The sequence below is a fragment of the Phycodurus eques genome, chromosome 18, assembly GCF_024500275.1.
Source record: "Phycodurus eques isolate BA_2022a chromosome 18, UOR_Pequ_1.1, whole genome shotgun sequence".
Classification (NCBI taxonomy): Eukaryota; Metazoa; Chordata; class Actinopteri; order Syngnathiformes; family Syngnathidae; genus Phycodurus; species Phycodurus eques.
In genome coordinates this window covers 6,787,061-6,814,511 of record NC_084542.1, presented here as the reverse complement: position 1 = coordinate 6,814,511, position 27,451 = coordinate 6,787,061, and the positions used below count along the sequence as shown (strand labels likewise).

The 27,451-nt window shown below is 40.2% G+C and overlaps 2 protein-coding genes across 2 annotated transcripts; one reads left to right on the top strand and one right to left on the bottom strand.

Annotated features, from left to right (window-relative positions):
- Positions 1-494: 494 nt before the first annotated feature.
- Positions 495-10,688, bottom strand: hadhaa (hydroxyacyl-CoA dehydrogenase trifunctional multienzyme complex subunit alpha a). The gene is made up of 21 exons (XM_061704190.1): positions 10,612-10,688; positions 9,827-9,868; positions 9,523-9,593; positions 9,274-9,407; positions 8,157-8,295; positions 7,904-8,023; positions 7,631-7,733; positions 6,858-6,980; positions 6,597-6,715; positions 6,422-6,478; positions 5,831-5,940; positions 5,449-5,583; positions 5,177-5,348; positions 4,963-5,049; positions 4,137-4,277; positions 3,902-3,970; positions 3,669-3,782; positions 3,446-3,527; positions 2,456-2,570; positions 2,224-2,369; positions 495-2,063 (listed from the first exon to the last, which is right to left on the bottom strand). The coding sequence occupies exons 1-21, from the start codon at positions 10,676-10,678 to the stop codon at positions 1,918-1,920; spliced, it is 2,292 nt and encodes a 763-aa protein (XP_061560174.1). The 5' UTR covers positions 10,679-10,688; the 3' UTR covers positions 495-1,917.
- A 297-nt stretch (positions 10,689-10,985) lies between these two features.
- hadhb (hydroxyacyl-CoA dehydrogenase trifunctional multienzyme complex subunit beta) lies at positions 10,986-20,319 on the top strand. The gene is made up of 16 exons (XM_061704187.1): positions 10,986-11,074; positions 13,135-13,207; positions 13,370-13,411; positions 13,489-13,585; positions 13,730-13,774; positions 13,995-14,094; positions 14,177-14,264; positions 15,077-15,264; positions 15,366-15,546; positions 17,258-17,379; positions 17,549-17,628; positions 17,719-17,766; positions 17,908-17,995; positions 19,522-19,596; positions 19,676-19,840; positions 19,924-20,319. Exons 2-16 carry the CDS (start codon positions 13,138-13,140, stop codon positions 19,957-19,959), a joined length of 1,425 nt encoding a protein of 474 aa, XP_061560171.1. The 5' UTR covers positions 10,986-11,074; positions 13,135-13,137; the 3' UTR covers positions 19,960-20,319.
- Positions 20,320-27,451: the final 7,132 nt, after the last annotated feature.

Genomic DNA, 27,451 nt, shown 5'->3' with positions numbered 1-27,451 from the left:
CTTGACCACAGTAGAGGATTAGGATGCCATGTAAGTGGCCAAAAGTAATTTTGCAGCCTCCTTTTCAGCTAATTAGAAAACTCCCAAACAACTTAAAGAGGTTTTGTGGCCTTTAACTGTCTGCTGAAAGATAATTAGAAGCCATCTGCAATCCATAAATCAATACCTTTGCAACATTCTTGTTTCTGTTACAGGAGACAATGGCGCTTTTTTTTAACATTCCCTCTTTGGATAACACAAACTGTTGTTCTGTTTAATCATGTGTGAATTTTGGCTGCCTTAAAAAGTATAGTTTCTAAAATGTACCTCAGATCACTTTGAAATGCTTGATTTAGCATAAGTAATAAATTAAATCATGCTTGGTTATACTATACATTCACATTCTGGTTTCATTTCATCAGGAAACAATGTAATGAAGTATTGAACATGTTTTTGTCTTTGAATGTTGTTTTAAGATTGTTGTTAATAATGCAGTTACATCAGAATCAGCTTTATTGGCCAAGTATGTACATTTTGTGTTAGTTTCAAGTAAATTTTCTGCCCTTTTTGCTAATTAAAGTCACAATTCGGTCTCATTCGGAATAGAAGGAGTGTACAAACATGTACAAGGCAAAATAAAAAGTGCCCAAGTCTTCTAATACGGTACGTTTACTTGAACATAACTGCAATGTCAAAGGTAAACAAACTTCTAAACAATGACATATTACATATTATCATGAACTCTAAAAGCATGAATTAAAAATGCTTTCATGCTCTTCGACTTGGGCATTGTACTTCAAAATGAATAATTCAATCATTTCTAGTAAAGTACAAAGCAGCTCCGCCTCAAATATGCCCATACATAATTCAAAGTTATTTGAACTTTTATCTTTGATCAGGCCATTATTTCTATTTTTACACAGAGCCAACGCTGACTTGTCAAAATTCACAGTTCCTTAATTTTCTATAGGTGTTTTTGTCTACCGGTATATGTGCGTTGGAATTACCTCTCATCCAAAGTCAGCTGGGATGGGTTGGAGTTACCACCTGATGAGGACATGCGCTACAGAAAACGGATGCATGGATATCCAAAGGCTCGTTATCATGTTAGCTATCGGAACAAAAACGAAAAAAAACAGCAAAGTTCTCTTCAGTACAGTCTCATTCGGTTTCATGTTGACTGGTTGTGTTACTAAACTGTATCAGAATAATCATGGCCATATTAATGTATAGCTTGGAAAAAACAAAAAAGTTCCAGGCTTTAAATGACTGTATTGACTAACGTGCACAGAAGCTACTAGTTTACATTACTTGGACACTTAATTAGGTACACCTGCATAGTTTAATGCAATCCAATCCAGGTGTTTGCAGTATTTTGTTTACCTACATAAAATGGGCAAAATATCAAATTGTTCTCAGGAGGATGGAAAGAAGTTGTATTCCCATAAAACTACAACCACAGGAATAAATATACAGTACTTTTAAAATGAAAATAAAATTATTCTCATACACTTGACTGGATTTTCATTAGAAACCTAATGCACTAAATGCTGTGGCTACTGAGGGTATAAGCTGACCTCACTAGTGTCACATTTACTGTAGGCTCCATTTGACCTTAGAAGAACTCCTTCAGAAGCATTATTGTCCCAGTCTGACTCGGCAAAACGTTAATGACTAAAAATGCTCACAAAAAGCGAGAAAAAGCTAACTCAATGTGTTAAGCACAAAATACAATCTAGCAACAATGTATATATATCGTTCAAGAATTGTGAACTTCACAACAAAAGTGATGTTATTAAATAAGAAGATGGGGTAACATTTTGAGAAAACCCTTGCTTCTCAAGGTTAATTTCCATCTTATAAAAGATGTGGATTCAGTCCAAGAGACACTTATTGACCCAGCTGACCCACATTTATGGAGATGGATGGTTATTTGCATCAATTGTGGAACTTCTTGCTGGAGTCTTTAGCGTGGTCCAGTAAGAGCTGGCACGGTGTGAACTGATTTCCATACACTTCCTCAAAGCGCTTCATGGTGCTGACAAGACGCTCTGCGCTGAATGAGTCCACAAACCTGAATGGACCTTTATGAACACGAGAAAAAATGAGCCCTCAGAACTCATTTTCAGTGGTTCAAATATAAGAAAACTGGTCACTTGTAGACTATGAGCGTTGGATATGCTAACATATTATTCTAACTCATTTCTTTGGACAAATATGTGAATGTGTGTTTGTGAGACATACCGCCAAGGCAGGGAGGAAAGCCAAGTCCAAACACAGCCCCAATGTCTCCCTCTACTGGATTCGTCAGGATCCCCTCCTGGAGGCACAACACGGCCTCGTTGACAAAGCGAGACACAAGCCGGTACTGGATGTCAGAGTCCGATGAACTGCAACAAAAAAAGAAAACAAGGTGACTTTTAGAGAATGCTGAGAGACCTGCTAAATAAATATACATCACAGGATGTCCCCTTACACTGTGGGAGGGGCAGAGAGTTTGTATTTCTTGAGAATTGCTTCAGCATCGGAATTCACTGTCTTGGCTTTTTTCCCTTTTCCGTAGATGAAACAGCCTTTTCCCGATTTACGACCTACGGAAGAGAATAAATACATTCATTGTAAGCACACAAAACACTGCAAATAAGCATTGTCACATTGTCAAAATGATTTTTAAAGCTCTCTGTCAAATTGGTAGTTCATTCATGGCTTCAAGTAGGACAGAGAGCCATACTGAAAAGGGGGGGGAATTGTAATAGCAAAATCACATGAATAACTATTTGGAGGGCACATTTTTAATACTGTGAGAAAGTAAATGTCAAAATTTCCACACAAATAAACACAAGTCTAAACCAAGCAGTCGATGTTGTTTTCCAGAGACCCGCCATAGTCATCGGGAAATATTCAATATATTTGTTAAAAACCCTTCTAGTTAATGATGCAATAAGAAGCAATACGCAATACAATATGCTCAGCATGGAAAAAAATGCTTCTCACATACCTGGATTCTTGCTTTACAGATCATACAACATGTACAATAATGTTATTCATAATAATTCAAATTTGTATTCTCATTTTTTTTCCCTTATAAAACTTGTTGCAAATTTATTTTATAAACATTAGGACTGTTTTATTGTAATATCAAATACCTTTTTAAATTGTTTAACTATCAATGTGACCCTAAAAACTCCATCATGCAAATGGAAAGAAATGAAATGAAATGTGCTAAGTGGAAATGAGAATGCAAAAGCAACAATGTACCAAGTAAGAGGAAAAATGAGTTTATATCACAACTCAAGTTAGTGTCATGTGTGTTAACAGTTTCATACAAAAAAAAAAAAAGAACATTTAAAGTTATTGTGGCGACTCTACAGGCATGGTGTATATGAGGCAGCTTGGATCGACTGAAGCTCACCAGTGAGCTTATTGGGAAAAAGCGCTTTCGAAAATGGATAAATTAAAATGTTACCTTTAAAGCCTTTCTCGACCATGCTTTTAAGAAACTCCACATTTCCGCCTCCAAAGCGAGAACCAAAAGCTTTTCCCAGATCCTACAATCAAATACAAATATGTTAAACACTATTATCCATAACAATAAGTCTCTTCCAATTGCGAGTGAGTGTGGACTTTCACTAAATGTTAGGTTTAAATCACATGACTCTGGCATTAAATGCCTCATGAATGGACAGTACCTCGGCCACATGAGCTGCCACATCAATACCGACTTCATCAGCCAGTGTCGCCGCGCCGACGGGAAAGCCAAAGCTGGTTGTCAAGTTGTCAAGTTTCTTTGGACCCACACCCTCCTGTGTTAGATACACATAAAGGTCACTGTTGAGTAGATACTTCAGTATATGAGGAGGAAAAGTACTGATTGTGTCTAATGATATTGTGGTCACCAGATCTATTGAAAATCTTTTGTTACCTGAAGCACCCTGACAGCTTCTGCCAGCATGGGAGCCAAGCAGCGAGTGGTGTAAAAACCAGGACCATCCTGTATTTTAAGTGGGTAGCATTAGCAAGGAGAAAGATAAACACAAACATCTAACGCAAGAGTTTTACACATGCTTTTCACATTGTTGACACGACTATGACCATCCCACCCACACAGTGGAAAAACATGTATTTTACCGCTTGGATTGGAGAGGAGCTTCTCTTACCCCGACGACAATGACAATCTTGCCCTGTTTGAGGCCCACGCTCAAAGCTGAGGCCAACGTGTCCTTGGATGTTTCATCAGTGGTGATGATCTCCAGCAGCTGCATCTTGTCCACTGGAGAGAAGTAGTGCATGCCAATCACCTGTGCATCACAGAATCACATGAATGATAGCAGCAAAAATAATATATTTACACATTTAAGCACACCTCGCCCACACGTTCAAGGCACCCTGTGCCAAATCTAGCAAAGCAGCCCCAGAATATAATTACAGTGTTCTTTTCTTTCTTTTCTTTGGGCCCCTTTTGTGAAAGAGAGAAAACCCCACAATCGTCACAAGAACATTGTCCCAGAAACATTGTGGCTTGTCAACAGACATTTCAGCTTCAAGTTATTTCAGTGATATTTTTTTCCCGCTTTTTAACAGAAGGGTGCCAACAATTTTGCCTGTGCCATGTTTACCAAGAAAAGCCATTTTCAATAGTTTGTTTTTATAAGATGATCCTGTTGGACCACGCAAATAAAACAAGGCCTGATTTCCATTGGTTAACTTCCAGTACATTTTTCAAAATGCATTAATGTAGAATGTAAGAAAAAGGAAAATCAATTGTGGAAACTGTTGATAACCTTATAATTGGAACAGGTTTTGTCAAACAACACTAATGGCACATATAGCGTATCATACACAATTGGAGGATGCCCAGTGGGATACAATGTGGTACACATTTCTCAATGGATTGGTTGTCATTTGATATGCAAGTCCCGGTCGTCATGCCATTGTCAGTCTGTGTATATGTCGAGTATGTGATGACAGACAGCGTGTTCTCACTTTGTCAGGCCGTTTGCTTGCAGCTGCAATATCCTTAATGGGGAGTGCTGAAGTGTTGGAGGCAAACACGCAGTGAGGAGGGATCACCTGTACACAGACAGGAGGAAAAAAACAGACCGAAAGAACTAGTACAGTACAGAGAGAAGTACACAGACTGAAAAACTAGCAGGGGGAAATTCAATACTTTGGATTGGTGTGATCAGAAAGTACTCACGGCTTCCATCTCCTTGAGAACTTTGTGTTTAACGTCGATATCCTCAAACACGGCTTCGATCACCATGTCGGCAGACGAGAAGCCTGTGAAGTCGAGCTGGGCTGAGAGGTTGGACAGCGTTGTGTCACGCTCAAATGAGGACAGTGCTCTCTTCTTCACCTTCATGTTCAGACTGACGATAAAATCATACTGAGCTTAATCCCCCTCCTTTTATGATTTGTCCTTGCTGGGTGCAGATTCATAAGAACATATAAAATGTGTGCAAATATTACCCTTTGTAGACCTGTTCTTCTCCTCTGCTGATGCCCTCAACCGTGGTGTCCTTCAGTATGGTTTTGAGTCCTTTGTCTATGGATACCTGAGCAATACCTGCACCCATTAGCCCTGCACCCAGGATTGCAAGAGTCCTGGCAGACGGAGCATAGGCAAAACATTTGAGGCCAATCTGCGCTTAAAAGATTCAATAGATAGATACTGGAGATCCAAAGTGGAATCGAATATACTGTCTTGACAAAAATAACAATTGTCACACTGGACTGCAAAGACCACTTGACAGTGTCAATCAAAATGGAGCATTACTGTCTTTGTAAAGGCAAAATATTTGATACACCTCATTAGATGAATGAAGTGGGGAGTGTACTGTATGGCCCTCACTTGACTTCTTTCTCTGGGGTCCCAAATCGGTTCTTCTTACAAGCCACTTGGCCGTGGTAAAGCCCAATCAAGGCTTTGCACTCTGATGTCACAGCCAGTTTCCCAAAGTTCTGTGTAAGAGGCAAACGTAGACAAGAGTAGTTTATAATAGAATCTTAAAGAGGTTCTCAAGGTCTTTACGGTCTGCCTTCAGAAACTAGGCTCCTCTCCAATGGAAACATTTTGAATCTCTCTCCCCAGGGAGGCAGACACTCCCTTTATATTTAAGAGGACTTGCCTTTTTGATACATTTATATTTGGGACTGACTGTTATGGGCCTAGACTGCTAAGGGATGTCCCATAATGCAATAAGCTCCTCTCCTTCCATCCATCCCTTTGGATTTATTTCAACATCATAACTTTATCTTCTCCCTACTGTAGTATTTTACTTTTTCGTCTCCCCTCTCCAAAATATTGTGGCTATGTGTAGGATTATTAACATTCTTATCATACAAACTCCATTGGGCTTTCTGTTGTTGCCACACTCTATCGCTAACCTTATTACTTTGCCCAAAAATTTCATTCGTGAGATCATAAAGACAGCAAACATACCTCAGCTTCAGCCAGATAACCTGCTTCTCCTCCTTGCTCCACACCAGTCTTGATGGACTACTCGTTTTTAGGGTGACACACAAATGCGTGCGCGCGCGCACACACACACACACACACACTGGATAAGTCCTGTGCTTTCATACTACTGCTGATGGCCTCATTCTGCATTGACTACCTCAATGATTTTGACTGGCGCGGGGTAGAGTCCTTTAGTTTGTTTCTGAACCTTGTCCCTGACAGTCTTGTAGATCTTCTTCTTCACTGGACCGAGACCCATCACTGTGTCCTGTAGCTCTGCACACACATATAATCCAAGTACTACTTCTGTTCTTCCTCTGTACATTTTCAGTAGTTAGCTGAATCAGTCTGGCTGTATAGCGTTAAATTAAGCACGTTTACGTTTTCATGAGATTTGGGCTGGCAGTGTGTCACTTACTTTGCATGAGACTTTTCTCCTTTGAAGTGGAAACCGTCTTATTGGCGATACCCTTAGCCACGCCTACTGCCACTTCCTCCAAGTAGTCAATCGTTCTCTCCTCTGCTGGCTTCAAACCAGGACCTGGAGTAATTTGGACACAGTCAGGCAGAGTCATGACCATGTCATACTGTACCTTGATAAAGCAAGAATAACACCATAGCAAAAATGCCTGGAATAGTTCTAGAAACTAGGGAATTTTGGACACTTTCCATTACATTAATGAGAATTGATTATTGAATTACAATACTGTACATATAAATGTTTTGCCATAAAGTCTGGTTGTTTTAATCAATGTTACGGTGCAAGATGTATTCAACCATGAAGTTCCCTGATATACACTAATCTGCATTCTCCTTTTTCCACATTTTGCCTGTTAATTCCATAGCTTCTTTTTACGCACATAAATTCTTCAACTTTGAAAATCCCTGCAATTTTGAAACCCTAATCTTCAATGCAAAGAGCATTTACTGATCTTAAACAGAACAAGATCATTGTCTAAATAACCAAGAATCGGATGATGTTCTAAGATAAATGGACATTATTAAGTTGTAGAGGGAAAGAACAAATGATGCAGAAATGTGTGGTATTATGAATGGAATAGAAGCAACCTATAAATACGCTTAATGGAAATATAAACTTTTGATGGCATTTATTGCTGTTGATATACTGTAGATGTAGCCAGCGTGTCTGATCAAATGTAGCAGTGTAAAAATGTCATGCAGGGCACATACCCAGAGGGTCCACAAGCTGGTGCACTAGGCCCATCTTCTTAGCTTTATCAGCAGGGATATTCCTGCCTGTCAGCATCATGTCAAATGCTCCAGGCAGACCCACCTCCACACACACAAACACACACACATTTCACATCTTCTCAACTAATATGCCCCTTGAGTGGCTTGACCTTAAAATACTCTTGTGTAATTCAGTCACAACTCGCACAGCAATGTGGCAGAGTTTATGAGCCTTCAGTGACGACTGATTATAATGAGTGTATGTATGTGTACCATTTGGGGTAGTCTCTGGGTGCCACCCGCTCCAGGCAGCAGACCGAGCATGACCTCTGGTGTGCCCAGTATTGTCTTACGACTTTTGGTGGCGATTCGATACTGGCAGGATATGGCGAACTACGCAAAATTCACAAAAGGTGGATTTAGCAGGTTCACCTTAAGCAGATATTTCCAATTCATTCTGGCTATTTTAGACACACACATGCGTGTGCGCACGCACGCACACACACACACACACACACTCACATACCTCAAGGCCTCCACCCAAACATGAGCCGTTGATGGCAGCAACAATCGGGATAGGAGACTTCTCAATCTTCTCGAACATCTTCTGACCTTCCTGAGAGAGACGTGTGAGCTCCTCACTGCTCTTACAGGCTTGGATCATACTGAAAAGAAAGGAAACGAGACACAAAGTGGAATCTCTTAAGACAAATGCCTGTGAAATTGATTCTTTTTTTTTTTTTTTTTTTTTTTAACAGGTTTAGGTTAGGATAGAGCAATATGCTCTGCACCGCCACACAAAACTCCCATTAGCAAAAACATTGTATGTGCGATACATAAAATATGCATCTATGTCCGCACACGTCCACGGTATCTTATCATATTTAAGGTACATTGTTTCATGTTTTTTTGTTTTGTTTTATAGTATAGAGGACCCCATGAATAGTCGCAGTTCGGCACCACTGAGTCACCTATTTGCGGATTTGAATTACATTTTTTCATTTGTTTTTTTATTTTTTGTGGGTGGAACCAACCACCCCAAACACTTATTGGCAGTTTATCCCCGCTTATTCAAGAATTTTGGGGGTTTTAAAAGATTATTTTTTTTTCAATGGAATTATAATGACCGTCAATTGTCCCCGCATTTTTGCTATTCGCGGTCCGGCCGGGTCCCTATCCCCCGTGAATAGCAGGGGTCCACTGTTATATTTGTAGATTTCTTGCATAGCAGCAGCATCATTTGTTTTGAAAGTTAAGACTTACTGTTTTATTGTTTCTACGTCTTAAAGGAGATGGTATTTGTGTTTGGCATTGTCTGCTGCACAGACCACGCTACATCAATTGACAAGTGTAATTCAGCATCTTTTGCTGATGGAGTGTTTCCTCCACGAGTGACAATACAATCGATGCTTTGATGAGTGTTTGCTTTTTTCTCTACACTCGACAAGTTTGACCCAAAAACTAATTATTTCTATTTCCACTATGTCCTAAGGCAAAAAAAAAAATCTAATTCAAACAATGAGAGGTGGACCAGCATCCTGTAACCCACTGTGTTATTTACTTCGATTGAATCAATCTTTTCTGTCGTGAGACTATTCCTCACACGTACTATGGAAAGCTACAAGTGTGAAAGTGCAGCTTACTTGATATCTGCCCCAGCGATAAAGCAGCCAGGCTTGCTTGAGATAAGGACAGCACTTTTCACAGCTCCATTCGACCAGATTTCACTCATCACTTCTGTCAGCTCAGACTGCATCTGCAGAGACAGTGTGTTCACCTGCAAAAACACATGAATTATCACGTCATGTGTATGTCACTGACAGACGGAGTCGGGCAAAACAAGATCATCACAATCCCTGTGGCGTGTGTCTCATTCGTAAACACAGACTCACCTTGGATGCTGGATCGTTGAGTCTGATAACCGCAACATCGTCCTTGAGCTCGTAGCTGACGTGCGTTCGAGCTTGATGGCGAAAACAGCAAAATAGATTAGGGGATTGTTAGACATATGGCGACCCGTTTTAATTATTAGTGTCTCCAACTTTAACAACTGTCCCATGAGGATGGAGGCATCACAAATGTTCTCTAACAATGTCCTTTCAAAATAAAAAAGTGGGTAGCAGGAAGTGGGAGGGAGTTAAAAGAAACCCAAAGCAAAAAGTTCTGTCCATATTGGACCATCGATCTGATAGTTACCTGCCAGCGATGAAGACACAGAGATGCACCGTCGTGCGTGGCCTGAGAAACAAGAGACAGATTATAAACTTTGATCCATATTGCCCATATTGTGTGTCACTACTGAACGCTTTTCTTGTATTTTTTGACCAATGACCTAATTTGAGAGTACAAACTGGCTCCAGTATTATATTTTGTATTATATTATATATCAAACTTATGCATGTTTATACTTTTTTCTATTTTTAATTTTATTTTTACATTTTCCTATTTATTTATTCATTTTTAGTGATGTTCTATACCACTTTTGTCCGACCAATACCAGTGTGAGTATTCACTTTGAGTACTCACTGATACCGATACCACCAGTACTTTTGTTACATACAATTTCAATTTTCATAATGACAGATAATTGTCGACAAAGACCGTTCCTTCTTTCTGACGCACATGATGATTCGATGTAGCGCCAAATACTGGTGAGGAGAACTTACTCAGTCTTTTTATTTTTGTCTTGAGCTTTTATCTCTCATTTTTCTTTTGTACTTTTCACATGCTGCCGCTTTAGACTTTTATCTTGTATTTTTATGCCTCTACGGGTCCATAATATATATATGTCATATTTGTCAAAGACACAGCTTTTAGAGACTACAGCACCACCATGCGTAGCCTCTAATTATTGTTGCGCTGATCGAGGTGAAGGTTCACCTCGGGTCTATCAATGAAATTGTGACATTGAGCATATTATGAAATGCTCGGATGATCTGCATTTGAACTAGTAGAATATTATGTGTGTTTGTGTCACGTACCTGACAAAAGGAGGTATTTTCTGGGAACAAACCTTGAGAAAAAACTGACAGGAAGAGTAGCAGCCATGTCTAACCGAAACTGGAAACCGAGAAAAGACAGTCGGGCAGTAGAGGGCGCAATAGATTTTGGAGAGTCGAATAAGATAAGGACCATGAATCAGGAAAGTATCTCCTTAACATGAACATTACTTGATCAAAAGTATAAATAATTTTAGGGAACATTATAAACATATGCATATTTTATAATATGGTTTTCAGCCGAAAAAAATCCTGAAACAAAATAAATAAAATGTAAACTGTCGTTTCAAACGGTACATATGTTCTGGCATATTTTTGGTCAGCTAACATAGACTTGGGTCCTCGATACTGCAAGCGAGTTTTGTAGTCCAGCTGCGTTGCTGTGTACGGCCAAGCCTTTGACGGGGAAGCGGTGTTTGCAACAAATACTTGAAATACTGTACAGGTAAAAAAAAAAAACGGCCGCATTTTTTTGTTAAAGTGACTGAATATAGAAAGTATTTCGAGCATGCTGAGATTTCACAAACATATATTTGAATCATGAATTTGGCGATGAAACAGGGCAGGGCTGCCAGTAAGCTAACAGTCCCGTTCTCAGTACAGTGATACAGAATGAATTGTTACAAATTGTGTGTTTGGGATCCAATTGCGTTTTATTGAAATAGATGCACAGTTCAACCTTGAAATACTTTTGACCCCGTTTCGGACTTGACGTTCTCAAGCTAGCAAATGTAGGTGAAGGGTCATAGACGGAGTGAGGAGGGTTGGGCTAACTGGGTGACCGCCAGTGAAATGTCTTCACAAGGAGTATGTTATATTATATACGACGCCTGCATTTCAGTCAATCCATGTTTGTGTTACTCGGGCTCACCAGGTAGAATGGGCCGAGAAGTGACTCTCGATGTTGTCACATGAAAAAAAAAAAAAAAAATACACGTCAGATGGGTTAGCTACTCGGAAGCAGCAAAGATATGGAATTATAAAGTTGTACGTTTGCTAATTATACTTATTTAATCAAATTATCTTTATAAAACGGCAAACTAAAACAACATTGGTACAACTTAATAGTTGTGTCGTATGGTAGCAAAGGGGAGTACATACGTTATCAAGTTATTTTAAAATGTATGCCTGCAGCTAAACTTTTTTATAGTCGATATAATCTGGTGTTATTCAGGATGGTAATTTAAGAGTTTTATTTGTGATTTTCTCTTGTAAACTAAGTTCCAAGATTTTTTTTGTGAGTATTGGAATGATTTTAACAAACAATAAATCACATATTACTGTCTTCTGCTCTAAATAAACTAATAGACTCTAAATGGAGATAATGAAGTTAAAAGAAAAACACTCTCAGGCTCCAGACTAACCTGTTAGAATAGATTAATTTTCATTGTTTATTGTCACTACACGTCACAAGTACAAGGCAATAAAATTGAGATTGCAGCTAGCCAAAAGTGTATAAGCAGTAATTAAAGGGCATGTACAGGGTGTAAGGCATGAGCTCATGATATATATATATATATATATATATATATATATATATATATATATATATATATATATATATACACACACACACACACACACACACACACACACACACACACACACACACACATGAGTGCCTACTTTTACAGACATGTACAGGCTATAACAATCACACACACACACACCCAGAATTTATCATACGTCTTTGTGTCCATCAAGGGGAAATTCAGCTCCCGCTCCAATGTATACTTTGTGTTGCACACCGCACATAGAACCAGATCTCACACTTGCAGGCAGGCAAGGAGTGATTCAGAGAAAAAGGTGCACAAAGAGTGATGCATGCATGCTAGCATATGTTTTTAAAAAGGCAGCGGGAGCAAAACTGAGTTGAGTTGTACTTTATTGAAGTATTTAACAATGTGCTCACATAATTTTTTGGTTTTTTTTAATCAAACCTCATCCACAAATCCATCAAAGTCCTCATCTTCTTTATCCGAAATGAACAGTTGGGGAAGTTCTCCATCAAACATGCCGGGTTCCCTCTCGTACTTGTCAGAGTCAGTCTCGTTGCCGGGGGGCTGTTCAGCAATGATGCCGGCTTTCGCAAAAACTCGGACAACAGTCAAAGCAGATTCCTTAGCTCAGGCATCCACAATCCATCCATCCATTGGTGGCGTAACTCACCCGGCGCTTCGTCTTCTTGACTTGGCGAAGCTCGTTTTCCTGCTTCCTCCACTTGCGAACCATGGATTCGTTGATCTTGAATTCTCTCGCGGCTGCTCGATTCCTATGTTCCTCCGCGTAACTGATAGCTTGCAGTTTAAACTGTGCTTCGTAAGCGCCATTTTTGGGGGTCCTTAGCCAAACCGATGTTGTCTTGCACAATACACATACCGGCGCTATATACCTACGGGGGGGCGTGCCTTTAGCGTCCGCTTTCACGTGCACCATTCCCCCTTTAATGATGTGCTACCCATGCCTTTTACTGCACTGAAATATCACACATTCCTTCCTTTGCAGAACATGATGGCTTCTATGCTGCTGAAGTCATTGCAGAGCTCCCCTGTCAGCCCCTCGTGGGCTGTGCGTTTTGGTAGGCCATCACCATCTCATCTAAATACTTACGGTCCCAAATACATCACAGGGGTTTAGTCACAATTTCGAGAGATATCCTTATCAAATGTTATGGTGCATATTTTGTTTTGAAGTTTTTTTTAAAGATAACTAGTGATGATGATGAATATATTTGTTTCAGCCGCACGATCCCTTAGCACGACAACTCAGCTACAGACTCAAGGTACTGACTCACACTGTTTTCATGAACACAAGTATGAGGCTAATGAGTATGCTGATCTGTAGTTGTTTGTTTTCCAGCTCAGACAAAAATCAAGAAGACACTGGCCCGTCCTGGCGTGAAGAACATAGTACTGGTCGAAGGAGTACGAACCCCCTTCCTATTGTCTGGAACTACGTACGGCTCCTACTCTTAATTGTTTATATTCCTGTTTATTTTACAGCATTTGTTCATGGAAGCTAGTCCATTTTTTTTTAAATTACAGTTAAAATGTGGCAGATGTGGTTTAGTAGCGTGATTTTGATTTTCCTCTGTTTATAGCTATGCTGACCTGATGCCTCATGACTTGGCCAGAGCAGCTCTACAGTAAGTATCTGTCCTATGATAGCTACTATTCGTACATTATAAAAATATTTTTATAGACAGTAAATTTTATGGTGGCCTTTCAGGTAACCACAATGTGCTAACTAATTGAAAAACAATGTTGAAGATGATTGTAACTTAGCTCACTACTATTTCTGTTACTGTCATGTAATCATTGTATTCAGGGTAGTATTGTTGTTGTTGTTTTTTTTTTTTTTTGTAGAGGTCTTCTGCACAAAACAGGCCTACCTAAAGATGCTGTGGACTACATCATCTATGGAACAGTCATTCAGGAGGTTAAGACAAGCAATGTAGCAAGAGAGGTATTAAAACATGCGTTTAAACAAAAATGTAAAGGGCTGGGCCTGGATTGCTGATGAGCATCATGCTTCACTATGTTCTCAGGCAGCGCTGGGTGCAGGCTTCTCTGACAAGATCCCTGCTCACACAGTCACTATGGCCTGCATCTCCTCCAACCAGGCCATGACCTCAGGTATGTCTTAGCCCCTTTGACCGCTTCCTTTTACCTTGTGCCATTCCATGTTGCCATATTTTAATCGCTAACCCTACAATGTAATTTTTTAAGTCTGGCAAAGTGCTGCTATTACTACGATTTTTGTTTTCTTTTTTTCTTCTTCTTTCTTTCTTTCCACAAAAAGCAACGATGTGGCTGAAGTTTGCTTGTTAAATTGAGACAGAAGCATATGTTTTTTGCCTTGAGTACATAAAACTTTCTGCTTTATGAAAAACATTTAATTTTTTTTGTTTATATCACAAAACCCAAATCTAATATGTGGACCTGCCCTGTAACCTAAAATAACACAGTATAATGCATTGTCATATAATTATAAATGAATGATGAAGAAAACAGATATTAATTTCTTTCAATAATTTGCGAAAGACTGGTTAATAGCATATTACCTTCTCTTTTTAAGAATTGTGGATTAACCGGTCTTCCAAAAATCTTCAATTGGTCTTTAATATGACTTCAAAGAAGTGTATAAACCATGTAATAGGTTTGGACATTTACTATTAACATCCATCCATCAATGTCAAAGCTTAAATTGGTCTTTAATTTTACTTCAAATACGTGTATAAACCATGTAATAAGTGTGGGCATTTACTATTAACATCCATCCATCTATCAATGTCAGAACAAATTCAAGCAAAATTAACAAATTGCACTTGCTCACTTGTGTAATAGGCCTCAGCATATTTAAGTGTCTTAACTTCAAATCAAATAAATACACTCAGTTCTGTTGCATTTCTCTGTCTGACTTACGTTTCTCTTTTCCATCTTTATAGCCGTTGGCCTTATTGCTGCCGGCCAGTGTGATGCCGTCGTGGCAGGTGGGGTCGAGTTCATGTCTGACGTTCCTATCCGTCACAGCCGCAAGATGAGGAAGACTATGCTTTCACTCAACAAGGCAAAGACCCTCGGCCAGAGGCTCAGTTTGATTGGGAGCATCAGGTTGGCACACCTCTCACCAGAAGTACGTATTCACAGTATGAGTTGTAAACATATCAGATGTTTGCAGGGATGCCCGAAATAACACCCATTATAATGCTGCACCATTGCTGTATGTGTCTGAAGCTTCCAGCTGTAGCCGAGTTCTCCACAGCCGAAACAATGGGCCACAGTGCTGACCGCCTGGCTGCTGCATTTGGGGTTTCCAGAGTGGAGCAGGATGAGTTTGCTCTGCGATCGCACAGTTTTGCTAAAAAGGCCCAGGAAGCAGGTTTGCTGCAGGATGTCATCTCCTTTAAAGTGCCAGGTAATTATTTTATCACACACGTAATGTATTTAAATGTCACTAGTTATGAAAGAATGGTATACCGGGAACGCCCAACCTTTTGCGGTTTGCTGTTCACAAATTCACTTTGTTTTCTGTGGAACCTATCCTTAGCTAGTTGCGGAAAAACCCACCTATTCGCGAACTTTTGTGCATTGTCTGAGAACGCCTCGGGAGAGGGAAGTCTGGGCTTCCCTGCTGAGGCTGCTGCCCCCGCGACCTGACCTCAGATAAGCAGAGGAAAATGAATGAATGAATGTCTGTAACACGCTAAAATGCCACAAGAGGAACAAAGTATTGCTGGATTGATACAGCTCAACTTAGAGACAAAGATATTTGTATATTTAGGAGGAGCTAAGTTTAGCCTGGGTTGTTTGAGGAAGTTACAGAGTCTTTGACATGTGTATGTACAGTATAGTGGCTATCGAAGTCGATTAAAAAAAAAAAATGAAATCTTTTAGATAGGGGAAATAAAAATAAACAACTGAAAATATGGCAGGCTGCCAAGGGGTGGACAGCAACATTGAAGGATAGCTGCAGGAATTTCTGGCAAGTACCGGCTGTTTAGTCCTTGTGATAACTATCTGCCATCTACCTCACACAGGCTATGGGTTACTGGCGCAAAATGGAGGCCTTACATCGGAAAACCTCCAAGCATGGCTACATTTTGCAAAAACACACTTTAAATCTCCAAAACGCATGTGGGGAAAGTGTATCACGGTCCCCTGAAACCAAGGTTGAACTTTTTGGTCACAATTTCAAATGTTATATTTGGCGCAACGCAACACCACTCATCTTGAAAAAAACAATGCACTTACTCGAAAGAATGGTGGTGGCAGAATAATGCTTTGGGGCTGTTTTTCTTCAGCTTGAATTGGGGCTTGAGTCAAGATGAAGGGAGTGATAAACCGTTCCAAAATACCAGTCAGTGTTGGTACAAAACCTCCAGGCTTCTGCACGAAACATGAAGAGGTACTTCATCTTTGAGCATGATAATGACCCAAAGTACACATCCAAATCAACAGAAGAAATGTTTTACCAGAAGAAAGATTAAGGTTTTGGAAAATTAGAGTTCTGGCCTGAATGTGATCGAGCATCTGTGGGGTGATCTAATTCTGCTATCTGATAGATTTGGTACATTTTTACAAAGAATATGCAAATATTGCCACATCAAGATGTGCCACACTGATAGACTCCTACCAAAAAAGACTGAGTGCTGTAATAAAAGTCACAGATTGGAATTATATTCATCTGTTTTGGAGTCTTGGTTTATTGTATATTTACAATTTAAGATATTAGTAGAGGCAGTTGTAAATATTTTGGCCGGGGGACGTCAATTACTCACCTTGTGAATAGCGGGGTTTACTGTACTCTGGTAAACACACTTGTTTGGAAGGAGCATGTATTTATTTTTTTCATGATAAATTCATACACACTGGTCAAGAAGCTGATTATTTTGAGCACACATTTACTTGGAATAAGTTCAAATAACTAGAGCTTGAAGTCATTGTAACTGCACAAAAGAGACTAGGACCATAATGTAAGAGGAGCCATACACAACAAAAAAGTTTTAGTCTACTGTAAATATCGCTGATGTAATGATCTAAAGAAAAAGTTAGTAATTACTCAGTAATTCTGGATCTTATCTATTATCTATCTCGATGATTGTCCATTTTTATCTTGTTTTTTTTAGGCCGTGATATTGTTTCCAAGGACAACGGCATCCGTCCATCCTCCAAGGAGCAGATGGCCAAACTGAAACCAGCCTTTGTTAAACCTCACGGCACTGTCACTGCCGCCAACTCCTCCTTCTTGGTAAATAAGGCCCATGCACACATGCGGAGAGAGAGAGAGAGAGAGAGAGACACACACACACATACATGCAGAGCGAGGGAAGCGCAGCAGGGACTGTTAACCTTTGCAGCTCTCTCTGGTCCTGTGATGTTTTCTTACCAACTTGTGTTCCGCTTGTTTGTGCTTTTAGACTGACGGTGCCTCTGCTGTGCTCATCATGTCTGAAGAGAAAGCTCTGGCAATGGGCTACAAGCCTAAAGCCTACCTGAGGTAACTGTGCCTCCTGTTTGTTTAATGGCACAGGCTCTGTTTCACCCCCAATAACGTTTTATTTATGCTTCTTTATGTTCTTCATGGCAGAGACTTTGTCTACGTGTCCCAGGACCCCAAAGATCAGCTGCTTCTGGGGTGAGTCTCTCATGTTTTCATTACTGTACTTGCTGTTCCTTACACTGATGTTTGTTATATTATTGTTTATATACATAATCCTTTACAATAAGCTCGTTTACCTGATTTTAGGTGACAATTATTCTGCTTTGACCCTTTCAGGCCAACGTATGCTACACCCAAAGCCTTAGAACGTGCTGGCTTGACCATGAATGACATTGACGTGTTTGAGTTCCATGAGGCGTTTGCGGTAAGTTATCGGAAGCCATTTGGGGAAAGGTTTATTCAAGAGTTTTGTGGCTAGTGTAGTATTTATTGGGTGCTGTGAAATAAACCAGATAGAAAGGGATTTGTCTGAGTAATTGTGTAACCTACTATGCATCTAAATGTTTACAGAATTTCAGTGGTTGAAGTACACATTTGATGCAGCTATAATGTCACTCCAAGTGCTATGGTAGACCATAGACCTTACAGGGGGTCCTCAGTTTACAATGGAGCTCCTCCTAGACGGGGACGTAACTTCTGAATGCGCCATAGTCTATCACTAACCTATGCTAATGCCGTGGTAAAGTTATAATTACCTTATGTGTTTGTATGAAAAACATTCTAGTCCAAATATAAGGTAAATGCAGTAACTCGGCATGCCTTCTTGTGCTGCGTGATGTATTCTTATGCCATTGCGCAAACTAGTTCATTGTCCATCATTCTTAACCTAATATGTTAGGACAATCATAAAACAAGGACCCCTGTACCATGATTCCTAATCAAGTAAAATGGTATTACTGTAATTTCTCGTGGATAATGCGCACCCCCAAAGTTGACCTCAAAATTCTGGAAAACCCTTGTGCCTATGTACAATGCATGATTTTGCTTCTGCCCATATGATCAAAACATGAAGTATTTTTTCAAAAGAATTATTCTGAAGTTAAGCACTTTATTTGAACATGTAATTCTTTTTCATTTACTTGCTCTGATTTTGAAATTCACAGCCTTACTGTTATATAATAATGAGAAAACACACAGTTGTGCTCATATGTTTGATTACCCAGGCAGAATTTGTAAGATGGGTACAATTCTTTAAAGAAAACATGAAAGGCTAGGCAAAACACATTTATTTTTGTTTTATTGGGATTCAAGTTAAACTGTCAAGCATTTCACAAAAGAATAATCATTAAAAAAACATAACCATAAATACATTAATGATGGTTGTTGTTCAGTCATATTTAAAAATAAATAAATTATAATAATGTAAACTTATGAGCACAACTGTACATACAGTACATGCAGACATACATACTATATTGGAATGAAAGTGTAGGCTACACTTTTTTCATAACCGCTGGGTGCCGGCATATGAGAATGAAAGTGTACACCTTTCTCATAACCTCTAGGTGGCGGTGACGTTGGAATGAAAGTGTACAGCCTTTTCATAACCACTAGATGGCGGCATACATCTATAATAATGTTGAAGCTTGTTTAATTTTTCCCTATACCTATGTATAATGCGCACTATTGACCTTTGAAACATTTTTGGGGGGGGGGGGGGAATGCACGTTATACATGAGAAATTACGGTAAGTATTAATTATCACCTTGGTGACATGTTTTGTTAGAATAGAAATTTCTTTGAGAATTGTCATTTCTAGTTTGTTCTATTCTCCTTTCGCCCTCATTCTCACTTCCTGCTTCACTGAGCATTTTGTATCATTTGAAATCAATGTTTTGTATTTGGTATCTATGGTAATGCATTTGATGGCATATATCTTTTTGATTCCAGGGTCAGATTATGGCAAATCTGAAGGCTATGGACTCTGATTGGTTTGCCCAGACATACATGGGCAGAAAATCAAAAGTAAACCTACTTTGTTTTTGGTAGTCTTAATCTGTCACTATAAATTTTCTAACTCCAATCTATATAACCTTCCACATAGGTGGGTACTCCCCCCATGGAGAAGTTCAATAACTGGGGAGGCTCTCTGTCCTTGGGTCATCCATTCGGTGCCACTGGTTGCAGACTGGTCACCATGGTTGCACACAGACTGCAGAAAGAAGGAGGACAGTATGGACTTGTCGCAGCATGTGCTGCTGGAGGACAGGTGAGTCTTGGCTAATGACCATGTTCAGAAACTTCACATTTCTGTTGTATTAATATTTCTCCGGACACACTTCTGTTTTACAGGGTCACGCCATGGTGATTGAAGCCTACCCCAAGTAAAGCTTGTGATGAAACTGATGATGTTGGTTAGCGATGGAAATTTACAAGACCGACAAACACTCATACACGTACAGTACTTACAGCCCGATTGTATATATTTGCACCGCTTTGCCTTGATTAGACAGGAGTCAATCTAGAGTGCATGTCAGCCTTGTGAAAAATGGCTGTTAATCTATAGCAGTGAAATGTTGAGGAATGTCACCTGTTGGTTTTAGGGAATGGCAGGGGCATGGTGTCAGCACTTTCTCTGATGTATCATGACAAAGTTAAAGCCTTCAGATGAGCAAAGGTTATGGCATTCTTTATACTGTTAGAATGTTGTTTCTTACAAACTGTTGGAATTAAATGATGTGATGATACAGAATGGATGTTTTTTTTTGTTGTTGTTGTTTTTTAACTATTGCTGCCCACTTATGTTACAATCACTGACTTGTAGAAATGTCACGTTACTGTCTGTTAATACTGTACATTAGAAGACAGAATTGATGTAATTATAGAATTAGCCTAATGTTGCCGGCAAAGGGTGGAATCGCTGTACCTCCAAAACATCCCTTTTCAGGAAAAAGGGAAAAAAATATATATATTTTTTTTTTGAGCCATTAACAATGAATCGTCAAAGAGAGCAAGCCGTTTTCAACACTTTAGATTGGTCAATTTGTAAAAAATAACAGACCAAATTGGGTACTGACCAATAGTAAAGATTTTTGAAAAAATATGTACAATTCCTTTAGAAATCTGGGGGGGGACTTAAAAGCATTTTTTACACTTTTATTATAACAACCCTCCATATTTTGTTTCAACAAATGAAAAGAACGTAATGAAAGTAGAAGGCAGAAAAGTTGCATTTGAAATTAAGTCCATTGTGACACTAAACTAGCGTACTGATTCTTGTTGAGAAATTAGTATGTAAAATGAAAGAAGCTTGAAGGTGCTAACGTTACAGTATTGCAATATTTACAAAGGAGTTTATTTTCAAGAAATTATTTCCAAATGTCTTCAAAATTCTGCTTTCTTCGTTTGCTTTGGTTCGTTTCGAACAGTACGGCAGCTGGATGAGGTGGCTAACTAGTTGGTTAAGGAAATAATTACTTTTGCACAAGCTGTCCATTTTTTATTTTATTTTTTCCCCCCCTCATAAAGCTTGTCCTCATTGGGGTTACTGTTAACTGGAGCCTGTCCCAGCTGATTATGGATCACTCATATGGTGGTGTAAAGTTGTACAAGTCAAGCCCCTTCCATTGCTTTAAGCAGTCAAATACAGCCATGAGATCATTTTCTTGATCATGTGGAAAATGCACATAGGATCAAATAAATTCGGAATGATCAACAATAGATGGTGCCAATTTTACAAATTTTGGGGTATTTCCTACTACAATACAATACAATGCAAATATGCCTGCGTTTAATTTTATCTTTATGCAGCTAATGCTGCTGGTCATGTTTTATTCAACAGGAAGCTATCGCGAATGAAAAGGAGATCAAAATATGGAAGCAAACATAATTTTGGGGGTGTTTATTCAAAGTCAGATTTGAGAATGTGTATTGCCTTCTTTTGGGGGACATTTGCATGCAGGCCCCTGCACCAAGACCTGTCAGCTCCGACTGCAAAATTAATTGACAGTGAATATTGCTGTCTGCCTCTTGACTACATGACTGATGTTAATGAGGTGGGGAAAATGGATGCTCCTTTCTGGTGATGTTTAAACAACATGAATATGGAAACTCGGGGGCGCGAATGGCATGTGACTTAAAAAGTTGACTTTTTAGAGAAGATATTTGGGGTGGAAAGCTGAGTGAGCTGCAGCTGATGGCTGCGTTTACATCAACGTTTCCTCGCTGTTTACCTCACCCGCCAGGGAGTCTGCACAGCACAACACACCTCGGGTTGGAGGAGCCTTGTTAACATAACTTCAGACAGACACTCCCGTTTAAAATGTATTGAAAGATTTAATTCTTCCAGTTGAAGCCAGGCTATAGACTCGAGAGTCGATTATGCAGCTGCGCCTGTCACCGGCTGCAGGCGCGGGGAATAAAACCAATGTATTACCACCAAGGCAAAACGCCGCTCAAATGTAAATAGCGGGGAGAGAGACAGGTGAGGTTTTGTGTTTTTTTAAAGCTTGGAAAAAAGAAAAAAAAAAAACGCCTCAACCCTGCGAGACATCGGAGACACGCAGACACGCGTCGACATGGCGGGCCTCCTCACTGCCTCAGCGGGCCTTTGATCACGCACAACCTTTTATGCGGGATGACTGGCGGAGGCACCCGTTGCTGTCACTACAAATCTACACGTCTACTTGGGCGAGGAGGCGGGGCTGCTGCGGGACGTGCATGGAAGAGTGCGACGTGGAGCGGGGGGGGGTCTTCAGTCTGCGGGCGCTCTTTCATCGCGTCCTCTGTCACGCACGCGCACAACTGCTCAAGTGTGTTGGGGTGGCGCGTGCCACTTGCTTAGAGTCTCGTTTCTCACCACACGCACGCGCATACTTTGATAAGACGCTAACGCAGGATACAGTGTCAGTGTCGGGGGCGTAGCTAGTCATCTGGGGGCCAGGGCAAACCCAGCCATGGGTTTTCTCCACATCCACATATAGTCTAATGCCTTTTTTTCCCTTTTTTTCTTTCTTAAATACTGTATAGTTAAATTTTGACAAAAAGTGAGTATGTCATTTAGGCCACTTTGCCCTGCTTTGGAAATATGTTATGACAACTTAAGTTACTAGACAGCAAAAACTGAATTGTTAAAATTTCAGGGTTACATTTTTGGGAGATTTTTATTTTTTATTTTTTAATACCTCCCCGACTGTAATTCAAAACTTTTTGGAGTTTAAAGCTTTCCAGAGTAGGGCTTATTTCATAAAGTTAATTTAAGTTAAGTTAAGTTAAGATTAACTCTGCAGTAATGTAATTTATTAAGATCACCTATGTCTCCAGTTTGAGAGAGACGAGTCGGCACCATTTTCCTCCTGTATTTCCAAACGGTAAGTGAAATAAAGTTCAAACTTACTAAAATAATTATGAATCGATGCTGTGAACTTCAATATGTACAATGAGAGCTATATGTATCGTAAAAAGCCATGTTTGTTGCCAGTAAGCAATAACAAATGTGTCCATATGTGTAGCTAGCTGCTAGTAAGCTAGCAAGGTATGGTAAAATTAGACTTGCTAGCTAAGCGTTAGTTACCAAAGTAGTAGTAGTAGTAGTAGTAGTGGTGAGTAAAAACCTATTTTAAACTTAATATTTAAGTGCATACCTGTTTGCCTTGCAGGCTAACAGTTGAAAGCAGCTTCCATTCACTTCTGTTACTTGAGGCAATAACAAAAATGTAAGAAAAAATATGATGAGGCACTTTTTTAAGCGCAAAATTCTGTACAGTGTTAAAAAAAACATACATGCTATCAAGTTGTGTAAATGTCATCAAGCAACTATCTTTGTTCTTTTAAAAATGAAAGTGATCACAGATAAAAGTTGTGGGGGGGAAATGATAATATAATATGTATGTATGCATGTATATATATGATAATATATGGGAAAATAATGTAATATATTGCGGCGAACATTTTCAATATATTGCGGCGGACAAGTCCAACCAGCCGGAGCTTTTTCAGGAACATTTCTTTGACATTCAGAGCAACACAACACAGGCTTTCTCAGGCTTTCTCGAATGGAGGGTAAAGACAGTTGAATGGCACTCCAAAACTGCATCAAAATCCCAGAACAGAGGGGTGCTTAAAGAAGGGCTTACATCATCAAGAACATTTGGTTCCATATGGGACCAGCATTCAAGAGATGACTGGATGGAGACGTCTCCTCTTCACCACACTACTGACTGTGACTAGTCTACTAGAAGATGAGGAAACATTCATCTATTATCAAACTAACCTTTTATACATGATGAGTTTTTACTTCCGCCTGTTTTTATGGTTACTGAAGAAAGCTTGCTGTTTTTGAAAAAAATGCATTTTCCATCCATCCATTTTCTGGACCGCTTATCCTCACTAAGGTCACGGGCATGCTGGAGCCTATCCCAGCTACCTTCGGCCGAGAGGCGGATTAACCCCTGAACTGGTCACCACCCCATCACAGGGCACTTTTAAACAAACAACCAGTCTCACTCACGTTCACACCTACGGGCAATTTTGAGTCTTCAATTAACCTACCATGCATGTTTTTGGAATGTGGGAGGAAACCGGAGTGCCAGAAGAATTCCCATGCATGCACAGGGAGAACATGGCGGGGCCGAGATTTGAACCCTGGTCCTCAGAACTGTGAGGCAGACCCCCAGTCGGTCACCGTGCCGCCAAAATGCATTTTACTCCTAATATTAACATGTTAGAAAGCACATTTCAAACTGAAAGCAATGTCCGGCTTTGCTAAATCAAAGAAAGGCATTGAAGCAACCTATATGGCGTTTTGTGCTCATTTTTACTGAAAAAAACTTTTTCCCGTGGACTGAGGCTTCGTGCTGGCATCTAGGCCGTTTTCAAGCGCCTCATTGTCACAGTGTGGAAAAGCCCCACGACGACCTGGTGGGATATATTTAAGCCACTAGAGGCTTTGAGCGGATATATTTTCAGCTCAAACGTAGTTACATGTAGGCATAAGAAAGACGCTAGACGAAGTAGCATCCATTTTTGCAGGTCAGAGAAGTGGTATTTGACTGACAGTTGACAGTGGAGCGCAGCGGAGTTTGATTTCAACGCATTCAACGGACAGGCCCAGTGTTCGAGAGCAGACACGAGGGCTTGACTTTTCATGATTTTGAAGCCTAATTTTATAGACTTGGGGATTTTTTCAATCATTCAAATTTGGCAGGGTAGTCAACAACGCTCTTCTCTGTGGTGTGTCAAATTTAGAAGACATAATTTTTACCTTACAAGGACTTTAAAATCCTTCTTCAGGATTATTATCTGACACATTGATGCTCAAATGTTGTCACGCCGGGACCCGCATTTTCCAAATGTCGCTAACTTTATTAGATGTTGTTAAGATCAATGAAGAGAATGTGCTGCTCAAAAATAGCCTTCAAGAACAAGCAGTGGTCTGTAGGTTTTAAGAAACCAGTACACTGACTCAGTGGTTTTGTGTGGGTTGCTCGTGCCAAGTATGTGTGCTCTAATCCAGGAATATATAAATAATAAAACGTTGGGTTGAATTTTAGAGGGGGCTCACTTCCCTATTTCATGTTAGGCATACTTTAAATTGCATTGAGTACATTAATAAAATAAGAATTCTTCATACTGAAACTATAATTCCTTGAATGAATATTGGATTATGCTTCTTGCCACCAAATTACAGGCTTTTCACATGGGAAAACTCTAGTCGATCATATCAAAATCACCCTAATTAGCCAGAATGCTCTAGCGTCTATCGATGGGTAATCACATCCATCATTAAATTATCCCTCATAACGAGTTTGCCTTTTATAATTGCCAAATCTTTTTTTGTCCCTCAAAAGACACTTCGCAATGATACAGCAGCCGTGTCCAATGTGCGACATTGACAACTCTCACAACTCTGTACAGTACAGTACAGTAATGCTCCATTGCAGTCTTTTACAAGCAGGCACAGCAAAGCAGATCAACACAATTGCTTAGCTTATTTTTGCTGGTCACTTGTTGCTTTGTGAAGTTCAAAGGGCTAAATGAAAAAAGCATTTCAATATCTTTGGAAATCTTTTTAATATACAGTAGCTCTTGTATTGGATTCCATCCGCTTGTTGTATACAGTATAGACCACCAAATTGTTTGTTCTTTAAGTCCTTCTGCCTGTTCTTTACAGGTTGCCTCCAACATGATGAAGCCATTTCAGGCTTTTTTGTGTTTTGTTTTTAAATGTGATGCGTCCGAGTTGTTTGACTGTTTGTACCGTTTTACCACTTGGCCCCATTCCAAGCAGACTCAAATGATAAAAATTTGGGTGGGGGGGGGCGGGGGGGTGACTGGGGGATGACTGCATCTTTACCCCTTTAAATTAGCCAAATGTAAAGTAGTTTGGAATGTAGTTCAGCAAACAAATGTACAAACTACGGTATATTCTTTTGCCATCACATTGAAAATATACTGTCCACAATATCAATAATTCGAAACGTGACCAAGCAACATTTACACAAATTTCATGTTTCTTTTGTTGTTTTCTTGGTCTTAGAACACTTCAAGCAGATCCCTAATCCTAAACACGCTTTGAATTATACCACAGCACATCCTGCAATGTGCGCGCCAGCAAGTATGACTCCCGAAAGTCTGAACGTGTGAAACAGGCACTTGCCTTCCAAACAGGACAGCCAGTGCACAGAGCTGAGGTAAACTAGTAATGGGCCTGTGTCCTAAGACACTGAGGCTTTGTAGATTTTTCCAGGGAATTGTGTCATCCTGCGTATGAAACAAACAAATAACCACTCGAATTTGTTGGTACCACGTTGAGTGTACACAGGTGGATGCTGGCGCTTAGAGTGGAGCGAGTGGATTATGAGGAGCGATAATTGGCTGTCCAGAGAAGCTGTCAATATGTATCTGTGGGTGTGTGGGTGTGTGTGTGTGTTGGTAATGTCTGGAGTTCATCATGTTCTCCTAACGGGCAGTTATGCTTGTTGGCCGGGCCCGATCTCCTGTCGGGATTGTAAATGTTATTGATCCGTGTTGGATGGAGACACTGTTTGCGCACACACTCTTGAGTCATTAGGAGCCATACACACCTCCTCATTAACAGCCCCCGTCATACACTCACACTAACTGTCCACAGTAGTTTGCAGGTACTTAACACAGACTGACTCAATGTATGAGGGGTAGGGTTCATAAAGGGTGTGTGTGTAGCATGTTGTTTTGTATGTATACGCGCATGTGTGTCGTTGGAAATGGCCACGTACAGCGGCGTGTGTGCGTCAGGGAGCATGTTTGTGTGCACCGCGCGTGTTTGTGTTGCGCGCATGGCATGTGTCAGAGTCTGTCAGCCGCTGCGTCTCGTGTCAGGGCGAGAGGCGAGACATTAACAACTTCTGTCATTCTGCTGACAAAACGGTGGCAGAAGATTTCCCATGGTGCCCTGATGACTGCTGGCGTTTGTCAACAAGCCCTGTCACCGCCGTGGTGAGGGGCGGGTGGATTGGTGACGGTGGTGAGGGGAGAGGAAAGTGGGGGAGGTTGGTGACAGGCCCCGGACCTGTTCCCATGAGCACTGTGAAGAGAGGAGTATGTGTGTGTGTCAGTGCATGTTATAAGGGGGGAGAGAAAGGGAAAGGTAAGGGGTAAGGGACAGGTTGTCTCTCTGAGGCTTTCATACCAAGACCGCAAGGAAACCAAAATGAGCTGTCACTGCAATTCCCAGGATGCTTTGCTGTTTAGCGTAGAAGCAACAGCAGCTATGAAAACTTTGCGCATGTGCGTGTGTGTATGCGCGGGCCGCTAAGCCGAGAAGCTAGCGCCGTCTCACACACGCGCACGGTCTTTCACACACATTCACGCACACACTCGGATAATTAAGCAGAGCAGAAGC